This window comes from Plectrocnemia conspersa, unplaced genomic scaffold (assembly GCF_051122295.1).
Source record: "Plectrocnemia conspersa isolate PC_06_02 unplaced genomic scaffold, ASM5112229v1 ptg000012l, whole genome shotgun sequence".
NCBI classification, from domain to species: Eukaryota; Metazoa; Arthropoda; class Insecta; order Trichoptera; family Polycentropodidae; genus Plectrocnemia; species Plectrocnemia conspersa.
This window is the reverse complement of record NW_028277176.1, coordinates 10,307,669-10,326,620: the sequence shown is the minus strand read 5'-3', so window position 1 is coordinate 10,326,620 and position 18,952 is coordinate 10,307,669. Positions and strand designations below refer to the sequence as shown.

Below are 18,952 nucleotides of genomic sequence, written 5' to 3'. Positions count from 1 at the left end.
TTTGCAAAATAAACACCTTAATAGGTCCATCTTCTCCGGCTACTCGATGCAACATAGTATCGGCCACCTATATGCCAAAAAATACATCTAATATTACCTTTGGTATTAAAGAGTGCGATTGAGTGTATTTTTCGTGTATTAAGTGTATGAAGAACTACAAATCTGTCTAAATCTAAGGCAAAAAAGCTTTACCATTTAAATGCCGAGTCTGAGGGTTAAATAGTATATGTAATTGTTGTGTCGAATCAATAGTGTCGCTTAAAGGCATAGTAGAAAGTTTTATTCATTGTAAAAATAATAGTTTCTTACTGCAAATTAAACTTTCTGTTGATGCATATTTAGGTTGTGTGATTGAGTGTGGTGTGTTGTAAAAATAGCGTTCATGCGTTTCATAAAAAAGCATGAAGTTATTAAAAACATTTTTTAGGTTACATTTCTTGTATACCTTTTGTTTCATGAGCACGTCGTGGTCGTGGTGTGGCGCTGCCCTCATTGCAGGATTAGGATGGTGGCGTAAATAGCTTTCGGTGGGGCCGTTTTCCTTCTTCACCTTGGCGCCTGGGAGTACCAACGGAGTGGTCCTGTATGGCTGAAAGTACGGGTAATAAATTCGATTATTATTAATCCTCAATATGTACAATATAAGGATATGATTGTGTAGCATTAATTTGACAAAACATAATTTTTTTAAGTAGGATACGTCGAAGATTGGGTAGCAAAAATACTACAAATTTTATGCAAATTCAATTTACGCTCCATCAGCCCTATTTAGTTTGAAAAAATCCGCAAAAGAGTCTTTCTTTTCCTAACGGTGGATATGTTTTGTATAAAAGCTAATATTATACTATATATCTATGAGTTATGCCAAATATTTTTTTAAGCAACCGCTGACTAGTTACTAGTTCGACTACTGATAGAAACAGATAGCATTTATCTGACATTGATGTCCAGGTATGTATATGTAAGTAGCTTGTACAGTATTGGTAAAGAAATATAGATAACCTGTCACTATATATTAATAGAAATCATCAGTAAGAAGCACCTTACATAAGCTTTCATCGGTCCGTTTTCGCCAAATAAACCAGTCAGGTTACGTTATTTTGTCAATACTTCAGAAGTTTGTTTTATTGTAAATAATTTGTATATAAATACTATATTAAAAAAAATAAAAACTGGTAATATTGTATGTATAATATAAGGAGTTCTAAAAAGTGCATATTTGAAAATTCCGATTATTTTGTCAGATCATTTAAAATAAAATATAAAAAGAGTGAATATTAGCATATTGGTGTAACCCAAATATTATCATTTCGAATGCTGACTTACGAATGCTGACGAAAAAGATTGACCACTGACTGTGATTTCTGAACCTTGCATTTCGTTCAATTCTTTTTCATTTTTCAAGCGAAAATATTATCGTCAACATAGATTAGAATTATTTTTTAATAAACTATACAATATATCAATTTACAGTTTAATACAAATTATTATAATATATAATTTTAAGGAAAAGAAATAAAAATCGATATTGAGAGGGGAGATGGTAATAATAATATTTCAATTTTGAAATTGTAGTATTTGTTTAGAAAGCCACAATTATGTATTATTTTTTTAAATAAACGTATGTTTTTATTTTTAAATTTTTGACGGCTTTATTCAACACGCTACTCAGCTTTTTGAGATGTGAGGGCTTGAGTATTGCGCCTTTTCTTTCTTGTATCTTGTTTGCGGATGTTTCCATGATATGGTCAAGATTACGCTCTAGATGATGACCCCAACATCGGTTGTCGAAACGTCGGCAAATGAGATGCGAGAAAGAAATAGGGCGTTCCCAGTCATTAAAATAATCCTGTTTTATCCCAAAAAATTATATTTTTACTACATATATCTAGTTCTTACGTTTTATATATGTCCTGTCTATCTTTTAGATTATTAAAAAAATATTATCACACAACCAAAAATAAAAAAAACATATATTTAGAGTCTGATTCATTAAACAATAGATGAAGCATTCAGAATATTAAAGGCAAAATCACAATTTTTATCTTCGCAATAAAGTTTTATTATTTTAAACTTAGCAATAATGTTTTTTATAATACGCAGTATAACTTAAAAAAATATAGGATATATGTAGTTGTAACAGTTTATAAAATAGTATATTATCTGAATATGAAAAATAAACTTTTTCAATCACCCGATGGTGATTAGATCCATGGGTTTAGATGATTGTTAATATTATAAAACAACTTTTTAATACCTTTATAGTTGATTATATTAGAACACACATTTATTGAGTTCGCCCTTAATATTCTCAACACCTCATATTATACGGCAAACAGCAAAAACAATTAAATTCAAGATGCTGTATATGTTGAATATAACATTGGTTCTTTAAAAAATATGTAAGTAAATGACGAATATAAACTATATGGTATATATTAAGAAATAAACGATCACAACAAAGTACCGCGATGATATAAAGTAGATAAAAACTTATCCGGTAATGAGTGGCTTAGATCGGGTGCGATATAATACGTAAGCACCAAATATCTGCATAAAAAATATATCTACTTGTATAAATAATGATGTCTTTCGTGTGTAATTATTATTCTTTTTTTATTTATAAAATCAAATCTATTTCTTTATGTAAGTATAGCATTAGAACTATTTTTACTTTTATTAAACTTTCACCATGTGATTTTTTAAAACGACTTGCTAGACTTTTATACTATATAACAAACCAATCTTACAAAGATAAATTAACGTGTCAGCTCATATTCATCACTACCATGATAGCTAAAATATCAACTAGCGTTTAAAAATCAATTTACGCATTCTATAAGATTATGTATAAATTAAAATAATATTTGTTTCAGCAATTCTCATATTTTCACCGAAAAATGCGCTCATTGCCATCCCACGAATATTCAAAAGAAAAACAACGCTCTTGTGACGTACCAAGATCACGTAAAAGCCAGAAAGGTTAAAATAAAACAATTATGCAATCTTTCTGAATATCGCCAACTGTAAAATTCATTAGCAAGGCAAAGATCAATTTTAATAATGCATCTGACTCTAATCTATTTTACTGAAGGATTTTAAATAACTAAAAAAATAGTTTATTGATGGTTTACTCTGCTTTACATATTGGAAAATATCTATATAATCATAACCTAGAGTCATAATTGGAAAATATATACTGACACTGACATGTATTATAAAAAGAATAAGAGAATGATTTTTTTTGGTATTTTTATTTTTGGAAACGGAGATAAAGAAATGTTTAATGACTTTGTTTTAAGGTCTTGATCATCAATGATCATTTTTGGGTATGCGGAGCGCGAATGACTGCTATCTCCACCATAAACATTTTATAAAATTGATTAGTGATGCTACAGACCGTTTTATCCGACCGCGGCTGTCACACGTGACAGCTCAGGTAGGAGGTCGGACCTAGCCTCAGTTCGCGCAGTGTACTGAAGCTAAAGCCCGATTAGATATGGGTTGTAGTTTTTAATGGGCTACAACTTTTGAACCTTATGCAACTACTGAACGAGGGCTTACCTATTTTTATGTCAATTACCAGAAGAAATGAATATAACTCAGTAAATAATATATAGGACAGTTTTATGGGAACGTCCTGATGTTGATATTCCTGCAACAAAATATCAATTTTTTGGATGATACAGTTCTACTTCCATCACACAATGATTCTGTAGTCGTGTCAACATATCTGCAGGAGATTCAGGACTAGCTGAAACTATGGAGAATTTAAGCCATTGATAGGCGTAAATAACTTTCAATATTAGGAGAGAGCCTCAATCTTCTAAAACATTCTAGTGTTCGTTACAAACGAGATCTTGTGTGTGAGGACTTTGAAAGAAGAGGTGAAAAAACATCAGCAAGTATTTCTCGATAAATTGTGGTTACATTCGAAAGAAACGGTATGGGAAGCTTAGAAACAAACACAGGAGATTGTTTGTGTGATATGATATATAATGTATTTTGCACTCATCTCCACGATGACACATCTAAAAAGCAAAAACGGCAAATTCCAGCCGGTTTGTTTACGCGCACAGTGAGCGATTTGTATAATTGGCTCGAATGCAGGCCGTCTTGAATAACCGCTGACCCATTTTGACACTTCTATATATAAATTAAATAATTCAGTGTGGCTATATTGCATGATTCCTGCGAGGTCTAGGTCAGCCGCGCGCACACCTGACTTAGATCCAAACCCACATCAGAAGTATCTGGAAATTTTCTAAATTTAATTTCCACCGATGAATTGATTTTGGAACGGCGCATTTAAGACATAAAAGCGCCGAGTGGTCTTGGTTATATGCGAAGGAGAGAAAAAACGGGTAGTATTTATAGAGGGATCGTAATTAATATAAACTTGAGCGTATCAAAAATAGTTTCTCGTCGGCGAACTGAGTAGCTCTAGCTTTGTAGGTGTTGGGAGTTCAAGAATGTTACAACACGCTCTCGCTTTTCCATCGCATGATTTTTGCTATGAGATTTATGTACGTGGGCTGTTCAAAAATCTATCGGACTTTTATATCATATTTTTGGTACTGGTTTACTGTAGCCTAAGAAATGCATTTAATGCATTTACACTTTAAAGTGAATTTTAATTTTATAATCAGAAAACAGAAATTTAGAAATGTTTTTAGCAAGTCATATCTCTAGTAATTATAATAATTAATTATTACGACCTTTCGTATGCAATATAAATTGAAAGACATCATATGTGATGAGTGATTTGAATCCTCGACATTTAAATGTCAAGCATGAGATATACCACTGTCTATCGTGCTATTTTCGACTTTAGTTTTAGTTTGGTAGTCCCCTGACTATTTTGTTCAGTATTCGTTTGATAAAACGACTCAGTACGAAAGCCAATTAGTGTAAGAAACACACAAATGCGTGCGTATCACATAAAGTTAGTGGCGAGTGAAACAAAGGTTTTAAACTTGGCTAAATTTATATTGATAGTATAGATCTATATAATTATCATAACATACTCACTGTTTTTTCAGGAAAGTTTTTAATATTTGATTCATACTATTTAAATTAGATTTTTCAATAAATTTATTATATTTGCTTTTATTAATATTATAAAAAATTTAGGGTTGATCAAAACCACACATTCACCAAACTACTTTTTTGCAAGATTGTAAATATTTAATAATGAATGTAGATATTTGCAATATGATCCAAGGAAACATCACTTACCGCAAAAGGGTAGATTCGCCATTTTAATAAGAGTTCAGGAATTTTTTGCACAGTCGATGTATTTCAGACAAGATTAGCAACTATTGCGCAACTCAAACTAAAGGAATCAGTATTAAGATGAAATATGATACTCCAGCGCAGCGATTCTCAAAATATTTAAATATTAATAATTAGAAGCACATTACACAAATCACAGATTAAATTATTATTCTAATGTTTTTATATAGGACTTAATCTTAAGAGTTCCTAGTCATATATTTTTAGAAGGGTAAATTATGGAGTCGCATATAATACAGTTTGGGAGTTACTAATGTCATGACGAACCCATAGAGAGGCCGATTCTTCCTCCTTTCCGTCGTAAAATCCTTCGGTAATGGTCCTTAAGGCGAACATTTTACTGGCTAGAAAAGAAACGCGTCGCGAAGGGAAGAAAGGATCGTCAGGGTTGGAGAGTCCCCGGGGACTTGGGATTGCCCTCTTGGATGAGGAGCAGAGTGCCGAGCGTCCGGACGCCAACTGGTGTTTTCGCTCAAGAGGCGGGTGACCGTGGGCGATTTTCGGAGGGATTCCAAAATTATTTTATTGGAACCTTTCTGGCTTCTGCGTGATCTTGACACACGTCACTGGCGTTGTTTTTCTTTTTAGTATTCGTGGGAAAGTGACGAGCGCAATTTTTTTCGAAGAATATATGACAATTGCTGATGGATATAGTGAAATATTATTTAAAAATATACGTAGGCTTAAAGAATGTATGAGTTGATATTAGATTGCTAGTTGCTATTTTAGTTGTCATAGTGGTGATGAATGTGACCCGACGCATTCATTCATCTAAGTAAGATTTGTTTATTATATAATATAATATAACTACAGTGATGAATATAGATAAATATTTTCTTTTATATAAGTAATCGAAAACTTTCTCATTAATTATATTTTACATTAATTATATTTTACATTAAAAACTTTCTCATTAATTATTAAAAAAATTGATTCATTACATACGAAAGAGATATCAAATAATATATTTTTATAATTCAATAACTTACTATGTTCCTTAAACAAAAATATATATTTTATATACATATGTATATATTTATCGTAGTTCTTACGTATTATATCGCACCCAATCTGAGCCACGCATTTCAGTTTGCTCATAATAACATGATTTTATATCTGCTGTTTATCAACGCGATACTTTTTCATTATTATAATTTTTAACAGATATATTACAGTTTATATTTGCATTTTCCAACTTTTTATTTTAAAAATATGCAATAATTTAATCAACATATACAGTATCCTGAAACCAATTGTTAATAAAAAGTGTATTGAAGAATTAATAATTATTGACACATAATCGCAAATTTATAAATACGTGCTTCTTTATTCATAATGATTAGCTATAAAAATAACTTTTACTAGAATTGTATCGTGAGCTATAATTATTATTCATCAGAGTTCAACTCCTATAGCGAAGAGACTGAAAGAGTCTTAGCCACGTCTGTTTTTTCAAAATTTTTAGGTTCAATTTAACATGTAATTTTTTCTATGAATAGTTTAATATTTTTGTGGGGGTTCTAACCACAGTAATTATAAAGATGACCGTGACAAAAGACTGTAACTGAGCGGACCACCACAATAGCCCTCGTTATATCCAGAAGAAAAAAGGGAACAATCGAACAACAGTCATGATGTCCTTTTATATAGAATTTTTTTTTGCGTAACGGTTGCGGAAACAACACTCCATCCGACGACAAAAAAGCACCGTTAAAATTTAGCCCGTTGCACAATTCGACCTTAAGCAAATGTAACTTTCTAGTTGCGTGGACATATTTTGTTGCTCAAATAAGCAAGTGCAAGAATTGGCTGAAAAGTCGCTGCACGGTTATGATTTGCCAGAGAGCTTTTCATACCTTTTAAGTGTTCTCTTATTTTTATTATTTATTTTAGTAATTTAAGTTTTTTTAGCCAAATTGTTTGAACATTTTTTGCCTTTATTTTAATTTTTGGTGCCCCAGGCGATCAGCCCTGATTTTACCGTAAGTCCATACACCCTAAAAACGCGTTATTATATTATTTTTATTAAATTATAGCATATATTATATTTACTGAATTAGTTTTTTGTGTAGTAAAATAGCAAGAATAAAAATTTTGTAACGCATCGAATAAACTCAAAAAAGGCTACAACAGCCAACAAATATGCACCACATCACTCAACCATAAGAAAAGATTTATCGCAAATACGTGTTAAAAGCGTAATAAATTAAATTATTATTAATCTTCACGACTTGCCAAGCATATTTGTTACGCCAAGTTACGCGATTATTTGGACGCATTACATTAATTCATCTTAAAATGAATCATAATCAATGATTGAGTGGTGTCTTTATCATCGTCGAATTTGTCCAAACGCTGAAGGTAGGCAGAGTTACAGTACCTTCCCTATTTAAAAAAAAGCGCGTAAATCAGACACTTCCGTAGGAACCTTCATATCTAGAGATTTCACCAAATATTTTCATTTTGAGACACACGAGAGTTCATTCGAACTCGCTCGAAGAGGAGCTACATCCATTATCGACTGAGATCGAGAAAGCAGCCGCTTTCCACTTCAGTTGAAAATATCATGAACGTAAAATATAATTTAATTGGCTCTGAAGAAGATAAAAATATTAAGGATATATAAATATTAAATCATTGAAGAACGCATCTATCAAGTATCTATCGCAAATAATACATATATACTCGGAAGTCACGAAATATATCACAATCGTGGTGAAACCCGATTCTTGGCAAACTTTAAATGGTTTGCAGTATTTTTTTAATTTTATTTAATAATAATAAATAGGTGACCCAAAAACGTATAAATCTCACGAACGGCAGAAACTATAGTAAATATACTCTAATTTTACATACGTTGGAAAAATTACAGACGTTCTAAACGAGGGATGGATAAAACGTGTTTTAAGATCAATCGCCATACTCGTTTTAAGAAAACATTTTATACAGCTATGAAATAGTGTAAATTCATCTTCTTTTCATGTTTCTTTTATAGCTTTAAAATAAACTTATAATTTTACTAGTGAAATAAAAAGATAATAAAATTAAAAATATATATTTATAAGTAAATATGTAAGCTAAGCTGTTTATGTTTTTCCTTTTCAGACAACAAAAATGTACTTATTTTTATATTGTACTTAAAAATAAACATTTTATACGTGCATTCTAATTGTTTGAAAATATGATCGTCATAAAATGTACACAACGTTCATTAACGACGTGTTGATAAACATGTTTTATATTTAGGCAAATTACTTTTATTTAGTATTATTATTTTTCTCGAAAAGTATTTACCATTGTCATCTATATAAAACTCGAATATGTCACTCAGATAATTAATTTTATATTTATGAACATAGTGGATATTTTTAGGTTTCGTTCAAGATATTGTGTAGTGATTAAACTACATAAGAATAGAATATATTTATAATTGTAATTCTAAAATAAGGCGGATGACGTAAATTGGCAACTCTTCGATCGACAGGTGTTAGATGCTGTTGATAAAAAAGCAAACAACAAATATTTCGAAAGTATATAATTTTATACTTTCACATATATTTTATCGTTGCATATTCTAATAATATTTATTTTTGTAATAAATAATAGTATTTAAACGCAACTAGATAAAAGGTCTAGTTTTAACTTTGTATGTCATAATAAATTGAGCACACATGATCAACATTAATAAATTATTCATAGACACTCATATGAACAAACGTCACAGACACAGAAAATATTGGCACTGGATTGCAAAATTTCAATAATCTTGCCAATTTTCCACAATATGCAATATCTTACAGAACAAAATAAAAGTGCAATTCATGCCCAAGGAAAACCTTTCAAGATGATTTCATCTTTAAAAAAATACACAGTCGAATATATTCGATCGTAAATATTTAGAAGTAAAAAGAATTCACTGCGCATCAGATTTTTTACAATTTGAACAGAAATATATTCGTCTCTGTACAAAAAACGTCACGATTGCACAATTTGCAGTTGTAACGTGGACTTATTATCGATAAATATAATATACATTTGTCGACGATGGGTGCTTGATAGCCGCCAGATACGAGAATCTGACTTTTGATTACTTCAGAACAAAAATTGAATTCGTACACAGAATTCTTGTGAATTGAATCATTCCTTGAATAACGTTTTATAAGTTGTTGCATAGAAATGATTCATTTTTATGACTACATATATTAAAAATCTAAATACTTAAAACATTTTCCTTAGATCTATAAATAATATCAAGTCCAAACTAATACACAGTTATTATTTTCTTAGTAATTTATAAATAAGTTAATTTAGATGCAACCATTTCTTTGAAATTGTGTATAGGCTTTTTACTATTTTCCGATCAATATTGCATTAGTAATTATAGCAAACTGATTCATGCTAGTAATGTTGCTTATGAAATTTAATATAACACAAATAATTTTCAATGTTTTATATTTTTATATCTACCGATTATTGTATATTTGCCAATATTTTATGAGAAAAATAACTGTATTTTAAAGAACATTTTTATGTATGTCTGTAGGATTATTATTGGTCGATCAATTCACCACGAACGACGTTAATCGAAACAGAAATAAATCTTGAATCGTCCGTATGAATGGGATTCTGGATTTGGGTCATTGAAAAATTTGCAAGACTAAGGAACAATCCAATTTACATATGTATAATAACAAAAATACTGATTTTTCTGACTCAAAAACATTTGTCTCACAGAAAGTGAAAATATTTTTAAATAGGTTAATGATCTTATTATTTAACATAATTTTATCTCAAGAGTAAATAGAAACATCACTCTCAAGCCAAAATTCATCGCATTGCTGAACAATGAGATGATTACTAACTTAATCGATGAATCAAAAAACAATTATTTAATACCAAATTAACAATTCAATACAATCGGAAGTATATGAAACACAATGCGTAACACAAATTATATGCATGGATTTCCCATCAATGATTAATCTTTAATTGATCAATAATGTATTTTGATTGATGTTAATATATATTCTGAAAGTTTTATTACTCAATTATATTTAGATGTATGACGAAATGATGTCAAATATTACCAATCTAACTGAACTAACATCAATAAGACTAAATAATAAATTGAATAATTTCTCTAATCTATATTGATCGAATATTAAAAATAAAATTGATAATTTTACAATATATAAAAACGTTGATTGATTAATTGCTTTTGCTACTCTCTGTATAATATTTAACGCTAAAAGCGCAAAAAATGTTTATGCGTGAAAACATATTAACGCATCGATCCAATATTTTTTTAAGATAGATTTTATCTGAATTTTTATACATTAAAATATAGATTATATCTGAATATATGTAACATATTGATTTATTTTATTGGCTTGTTTATACTGAATATTTTACACTACATACAGTATTCTACGAAAGTAATTTACACTATGAATGAATCAATTGTATATATTATACATACATTGTTTGCATTTTTTGAGCCTCTGAAGTTTTCCGATTTCATGAGAGTGATTGGAGATGGTTTGAATTATATTATAGAATAGCAAATAAGTTTGCTTTAAAGTTAAACTACGTTTTAACTCAATGATTTAAATGAGTAACTGTTAATGGCCAGACATTGATGGCGATTATAGTGACTTTCGTTGGCAATTATAACTTAATAGAAGTTCATTATTTCAAAACTTGTTGAGCACGCCTTTAATATTCTTAACGCCTCATATGATATTGTTTACTCATTATCTGTATAATATCTGTAATAGATTCTTAAAATCATAATTTAACTAGTTCCTAGAACAGAATAACGTATCAATACAATCGTGAGTTTAAAGTTAAGGGAGATAATGATACAACTTTTTATTTATACAAGAAGGAGAAATGTTTTCTGTACGCTCTTTTTCTATTAGATATGAAGTCATGTTCTGTATTAATCTCGTTAGTCAGAAGCATTTTTTATATCTTAGAACCTATAAGATTGCGTCCTCTAATTGAAAACATCCAAGACGTGACGATTGAAGGCAAACCTCGAGACTAATTGGGTCATTATAATAATATCGAATATGACGGTGAAACGCGCATGGGCCGCCGTTGCCGAAGTTCGAGTTTTGCAACGGCGATACAGAAATATCCGTCTATTACATACAACACGCCCACGGTCTTTGGTTCGCATCCAAAATGTTCAAATTTGCGACGAGTAACATTGGACATGGTGGATGGTCAGGCTAGCCGCCCCTGTCGTGCCTGGTGCACTTTTGACGCAGTTCATCCGAATAGAATCTGCCATATCGTATAGCCAATGCGACTAATAGACGTGCCAAATAAGACGGTATTAAAATATTTTGGGGTAAAACGACTGTAAAGCTAACGACCGTGAAACAATATATTGGCAAAGCTTTCAGATTATTGCCAACTAGTCGAGGTTTATATCATTCATATTTTATTTAGACCAGGGCCGAACTATTTTTTAATACTGATTTTTTTTGTGTATAACGGTTATATTACTCCATTAATGTTATAGATCAACTTTGTATGCAGCGCAATTTTTTTTGTGTAAAATTTTACTGCCAATTTACATCAGGATTTTTCGAGATAAAATAATACAAAATTACCATAATCATTAAATTGAAAATACATTACATAAAAATATGTAAATAATATAGACAAAAACATAAAATAAATGATACATACAACATTTTGTAAAAAATAAATTGTTTCATTTGCCACAGCAGCATACATTTTCTTTGAGGAAAAAATTAGATTATGAAAAAACACGTTTCAAACATCTTACTCATAAATTGTCATTATGTTTAAAGATAACTTTAATTTTGCTAATTATTTATTTATATTAATTTTCCATGTATGTTTAATCTGAAAAGAGTTCAACATAAATACAAAATTAACAAACTAAGCCAACTAACTGAAAATAGTAATAGTACAAATAGTACAAAAAAAAAAAACATAAACGTGTCAGGACCCTATATGGACACGGGACACATCACGACAGATCCTAGCTGCTTCAAGAAATCACAGCTGACAAAAATACAATTCGACATGCCAGCGAAGACTCTCTGACTTTTAAGAACTGCCATTTAAACTCCACCGCCTGATAGCGGCATCCACATTTTTCTATGTATGTGGCAATATATATATGTTCATAAAATAAACTGTTACCAGCTCTTCCGGCGTTATTTGGCTGTATAGTCCCACCCCCTTCGGTCTCAAAAGTATCTTTATAACGCAAACTACTGCATATTTTTATTTTTCCTCGTCCGCAATTGTAAAAACCTTTGTAGTAACATCCAGAAATAAGCAGATCTGCCTTCTTTTAAAATGTTACGCTTGCTTCATTATGGTAAAGTTTAAGAGAAATTAGTAAATAAATAAGACAAGAAAAGTTTAGGGAATGTCTCTTTAAATATATCTGACTCTTCATTACTATTTATATGTGCGAAATAAAAACGACACGAGTCATAAAAAGCTGTCCATCTAATAAAAATGGAGAAAAACCGAGCACAGATTGTAACCTTGACTATTTTAAGTTAAACCAATACCTTTTAGGGTAATGTACTTCGATGCTTTAATTTCAGAATAATGTGGTACTCTCAAAGTAGAAACATAGAAATCTAATTTACTTTGCTCGAGAAAGCTTAATTAAAAAAATAATTATATAGCAATAACATAGTGTTTAGGTATAAGCATAAGCTAGCTAAACATATATAAAGAAACGAACCGTAGTTTAATGATCTGCATTCAGGTGCTTACTGCTGTGACACCTGCAAGTCCTAGGAGAAAGTGGGGGCGCCAAATTTTCGGTTTAAAATCCTCACAAGAGCTCCGGCACTCAACATTGAAACAAAAAAGCCATGTAAAGCTTCTCGTGCGAGTACATCCAAATTGTAAAATGTGTTAATTAGTTATATGTTAAAATATTTTTGATTGCTAGCCGTAATTGGTTTGAAAACTGTTTTTGAAAACTATTTAAAAAAATCTTTGAATTAAAAATAACAGGTCTGCAAAGAGATTTTTGCCATCTTTAATAAGATAGTAATTTTAAGAAACTGATAATGTTGTAGATTAAGGTAATAACTTAATATTGTAAAAATGAATTACACATAAAAAGTGTGTAAACTTATTAACAAAAAAGCTGTGTTAATTATTTTTTTTAATTAAAAATATAGGTCTTCGCCTGAAAGTCATGTAATAAATAAGCTATGTTTAAATCGTGTTATAATGTTGTGCAAAAAATGCAAGATCGAAGTTTAAATTCTAATTCTAATTATAATAATAGTAAAGACGATTAAAAATTCTAAAATATTACATATACTTTGGAATTATAATTTAGTAATATTTTAACAATAGCTCTGGAAATATTTAATATAAATAATTCAATAAGTTACGCCAAAATTAAATTCTATAATTTTAATATTAAGGTAATTTGGGAAATAATATAAATAAATTTCAGAATTAAAGTATTGATTACTCATAATTAGCCGAAGACAAATATTCAATGTTCAATACAATTATTCTAAAGGGAGATAAAGATTCTGTAATAGTAAAAAGAGCTTTAAATTAAAATAGCATATAAATAAAAGTCTCGAAAGTTTGATATTTTTTAACGGTTCCGGATTTTAACATTAAACATATTTTTAGTAGCTGCTGATTTAATTAACTTTATTGGGTGTAAAGCAGATGCTCTAATTTATATAAACAGTGATTAATTAATTACTTATAAAAATTACAACACGGAAGTTATAATAATTTAAGAGGAGGTATAAAAAATTTTGAAACCAGATTAAATAATTCTAGATGAATAAATTTCCAAAAAACATGTATATTTATGTATAATATAAGCAAAAATCCTACATCTCGGGATTTGCCAAAGTAGTATGCAATTCATGAGATTCCAAAAAGAGATCAGAAGTTAACCAAAATATAATTAACATTCATCACCCGTCGATATTAATTTATATATGCAACACACATAATTTAGATTAAAAATAATAATCAAATTAATAATTGAACGGATTGGCTTAATCGAGAATTCTTACCATGTTGAGAATGAAAATAGTTTTATTACATCTCGGAGACGTTGGAAAAATGATTCATGGTTTTAAAGTTGTAAGATATATGTAGAAAGTGAATTGCTTTTTTAACATAATTAATGAGCTCAAAATAAATATTTTTTTACACGAAACTTCTAAGTATGTATTTATATATTAAAGCGAAACAAAATGGTTGTATAAAATATTTGGGTTTCGTCCCAATAACCATTTTTTCTTTACTTCTACTATTTCTAATGTCGTATTAAACAAACGTGAGCGAGAGTTTTCAATGCGCGTTTATATAATTTATCACTCATTCTGAGAAAGTCGTCGACCCGCGATTTAATTTTAGTTTTTATTTACAATATGGAATATATCAGATGGCAGCAAGCAGGCGTTGGAAAGTTTTTCCTTTTAATATAAAAAAATACCCAAAAATACTTAAACTTGGCAAAATACTGCGGCATTAATGTACAAAAACAAAATATCATATTTTTAATCCTGAGAAAATTCTAGCTATCTGAAACGAGAGACAGATAGAGCACATTGAAAAATTATTCGCAAAACACACATTCGATTATATTTTTCTTAATTCAGCAAATCGGTAGAAACGGTTCTATTTCTAAATACGAACACATGGCTTTTTCTGTATCAAGTTTGGCCTTGGTTTATACGTACATATAAAACTAATCTTTTTCAGTAGTAACTAAATGTAGTATTACTATAATTGTTTTATAATAAGTATAGAATTATTGTATGTATTTACCTGATTCACAAGCGATTCGTTTTCTTCTGGAGTTTCTTCGTTGAAGTAGATCGGCGTGAAAAGTCCGGGACTCTTGCGCCCCAATGTGGAAACTGGAGTGCTGCAGTTTCTGTAGGGTGACAACACGTTGGGTAACTCTGGTGGGAAAACTGTATGAGGCAAGTTGGCTACTGGGGCTGCTATTGTCGACTTGAACATCGGGCTAGGTCCGCTGGGCATTGGGCTACCACTAAATAAAAAATAAAATAGTATTTTATTTAAGAACTCTAATAATATATACGCATGTAAATATTCATAAAGTTTTCTTTTGACCCTTCACGGACCCGACTGAACAAATAGGATATTTTTAACAACAACAAAAGTATTATCAAGATATTGCATATAATAAATATAACAAATACCTTTTTTTTTTGTTGATCAAATTTCAAAGCATAAGTGATGGCTTCATAATATTATTAGGAATCAATATGTCATATATTTTATTTATTTTTATTTATAAAGTTAAACAATTAAATAACTAATTTTATTTTTTAAATTAAAAAATATGTGAACCAGTGGTTGATTTTGCTATAATTTCTAGTGTAAGTATATTTAAATACATAAGAATACAACTATATGTAATCAGATATATTTAACTTAGGTTACATATTATGATATCTGAAAGAAATGTGTTATATATTTTCAAGTAAACATATGTATATATTTAATTAAAATGAAGTAATAAGACAGTTTGTTTTTATATTACTTTTATAAACATAAAATTTAAAGAACGTTGTAAACCGCTGGTTGATTATGTTAAACTATCTATATAGTAAATTGAAATATATTAATGTTTAATAACATGCACCTAATTAAATTTGTAAGAATAAAATGATTTAATTTTCTAATGAAAATATTGTAAAAATTAAATCTCATGAAAAATATAATTTTTAAATCAAGAAAGAAAATGTTGACATTTTGAGAACTGATTAAAAATATCACTATTTGCTGCAGTAATAATATATTCTAAATATATTGTATAATTCAATTTAAATATGTATTTTTAACTAATGTATTGCTTGATAATTTTTTTAAATCAGTCAGAAATCAATCACTTCTCAACAAAAATATTTATAAATTCATAAGTTGAATATACAAAGATACAACACAAAAATAAATCTATATAAAAATTTATTAAATTTGTAGTTAAATAGTATAAAATAATATATTATAAATTTGTTTTTATTGCTTAAAACGAAATGATAACATTATTAAAAAAATAATAAAAATATATTTTAATAATCGAGTATATAGTATATTATTATATATCATATAGTCTGACTAAGAAATACCTTAAAATTTCAATAAAAATCCGAGTGTTGCATATAGTTTGAAGAATGGCTTACAAATGGCAGTACAAATTAGGCATGTAACATAAGCTTAAAATGACCACCATTATATGTATTATTTAGAACAAATGAATTTAATTTACGAATAATACAAATACTAACAGATGTGGACGAGTAGTATAAGTCACTGACTATTGACCTTAAAGATCTGGGTTCGATTCCCATATGCACCCTAGTATTTTTAAATTTCTATCTTGTGTGGTATTGTATAATTATAATTTCAATAGATTATCACAGATTAGATTAACTTAGATTTTCCGAATCTCGCAGATGAATATCGTGATGATTAACTAAAATTGAGTTAGATCGTGGTTATTTGGTATTGACAATTTTCATTGTATTGAGAATATTTTTTTTATATTAAAAAAAAATCAGTAGGTGGTTTATATATAATATGTTACTCCAGAAAGTATTCGACTGGACAATAAATTAACTATTAAATTACAAGCAATTTAAGGCAGAATGTAATGTCTTCAAAGGAAGAATTGTCAAGGGTTACAAAGCTCTAAGATCTGCTCTTCTAGTGTCTTGGTTGGAAGAAAAGAGGTTCAGATCCAACGAATAAGTGCAAAACACCATTGACTGTGCATTTTGACGAAAGCATTGAGTGTGCATTTTTCACTATAGATATACATACATATTTTTATAAGCTCTGAAAATCGTAATAAAAACTGTGTTACAATTTATTGTAAACAAATTAGATAAATTTTACTAAAAAAATCATAAAGATCATTGAAAAAATATACACAATATGTAATATTTTTATTTCAATTACCAATTACTTGTATTATATTTTGTACAATATAATATATAAGAGCTTTCCAAACCTTCCAATTTATTTGTTATAATGTATTTGAACTCACCCACATAAACAAAAAAATTGAGTTGTGCATAGTGACAAAATGATTGTAAGCTAAAATAATAGTCTATAATTAAGTATATACTAATTTCAGTTTGGTGTATCACTATTGTTAAATTTTATGACCCCACGTTTTTAATATTTGAAAAATAAATAATAATATAGTTTATTATAGATGTTGCAATTTTTATCTCAATCTCATCAAACACAACTTAAATCAGATAAAACCATAACTACCTTATGGTGAATATATTTTTTAATGTATTTAGTTGATTTCACTATATTAAATAATTAAAAAATATAATTTAAGAAGAGACATCTTACTGTGAAAATAATTATTAATTCAAATCTACTTTTTTTATTATAAATATGATTTTAATATTATTTTTATATTATTGTAAAATAAAAGTAATCAAATTACTTGTATGGTGTTGTTGCCACAGGTATGTATGGCGGTGGTAGCGGAGATTGTAGCATAGCCGAGCTACAACGAGATGACCCATTGCTCATGGATGGTATTGGTCTAGTGCTGGTAACGTCACTGCAATATAAACAAATCATAAATATGTAAACAAACATACAACACAATAAAAAATAATCCTTAACATAAGGTACAAACGGACTATAACTATGAAAGGGTGAACTTACATCAACCAAAATTTCATATCAACTAGGACGAGCAATGAGAGTGAGAACAATTCAGACGGGACGGACGACGAATGACGAATGATCGTTTTCGAATGTATTCGATCGCATAAAACATTCTTTTTCTGTTTATGGTGTTCATTGCGGATACGCGTCTGACATACAAAATTGTCAGTAATTGTCTTATCAAGGTCCAGTCGCTATTGGACAGAATGCAAATACAATTCGACGTATTCGAGACAAATAAGGGTGAGTGACGTTACATGCTGCGACACAAAAGACTGACCCTGTATAACCCGGGCTATATTTTTTAAAGAGCATTTTAAAGTTAAACGCTATATATTTATAAGTTCAGTTACACAAATGTGTCGCAACTTGTATAATACATAATCTACAATGGAAATACGGATAATTTAAAATGATGATTATGTTAATGAACGAGATGCAGACGTTAATAACAATTTGCATCAAAATGCGCTAAATCCTTTTTGTTGCAGGATGGCTTCATATCCTCTTTTGTACGATGCTGTTTGATAAAACTTAAAACCTTACGGAGACATCATTTCGGCTCTAAACGTCGGCGTCCTACATCTTCCAACGTAGGAGCCCCGGTACAGGTGTTTGTTTGACACACCCCTAATTAAAAACACAACTAACGATTAATAAATGATTTGCTCAATTAATAAATTTAATTAAAATTACAAAAATGTATATATGTATGTTTAATCCGTATTTAAAATTGCGTTATTGCATGAAACGAAATACATCTTTGAATAAATATGTAATTCGAATGTGCTAATTATGGATGCTGTGATATCATTTTTATTTATTTTTTTTGCCTTTTTTTATTTATTTTTTATACAATTTAATATTTTGCGCATGCATAAATCTACGATATTTACTATACTCGCATTTCACTTGTATATGTACAGCTTTTGTTGTG

General features: G+C 29.3%; 1 protein-coding gene across 7 annotated transcripts in view; it reads right to left on the bottom strand.

Moving 5' to 3' along the window:
• Zasp66 (PDZ_signaling and DUF4749 domain-containing protein Zasp66) overlaps nt 1-18,952 on the bottom strand; it is a 40,634-nt gene that overhangs the window by 2,657 nt on the left and 19,025 nt on the right. For 3 of the 7 annotated variants that reach the window (XM_088199332.1, XM_088199331.1, XM_088199335.1), the window contains 4 exons: nt 17,786-17,905; nt 15,118-15,346; nt 446-589; nt 17-67 (listed from right to left, as the gene is read on the bottom strand). In XM_088199332.1, the coding sequence (XP_088055458.1) occupies nt 17-67; nt 446-589; nt 15,118-15,346; nt 17,786-17,905 (544 nt within the window). Of the gene's footprint in view, nt 1-16; nt 68-445; nt 590-5,562; nt 5,774-15,117; nt 15,347-17,785; nt 17,906-18,952 lie in introns of those variants that run through there. The other 4 variants (XM_088199333.1, XM_088199336.1, XM_088199338.1 and 1 more) reach the window with 3 other exon arrangements.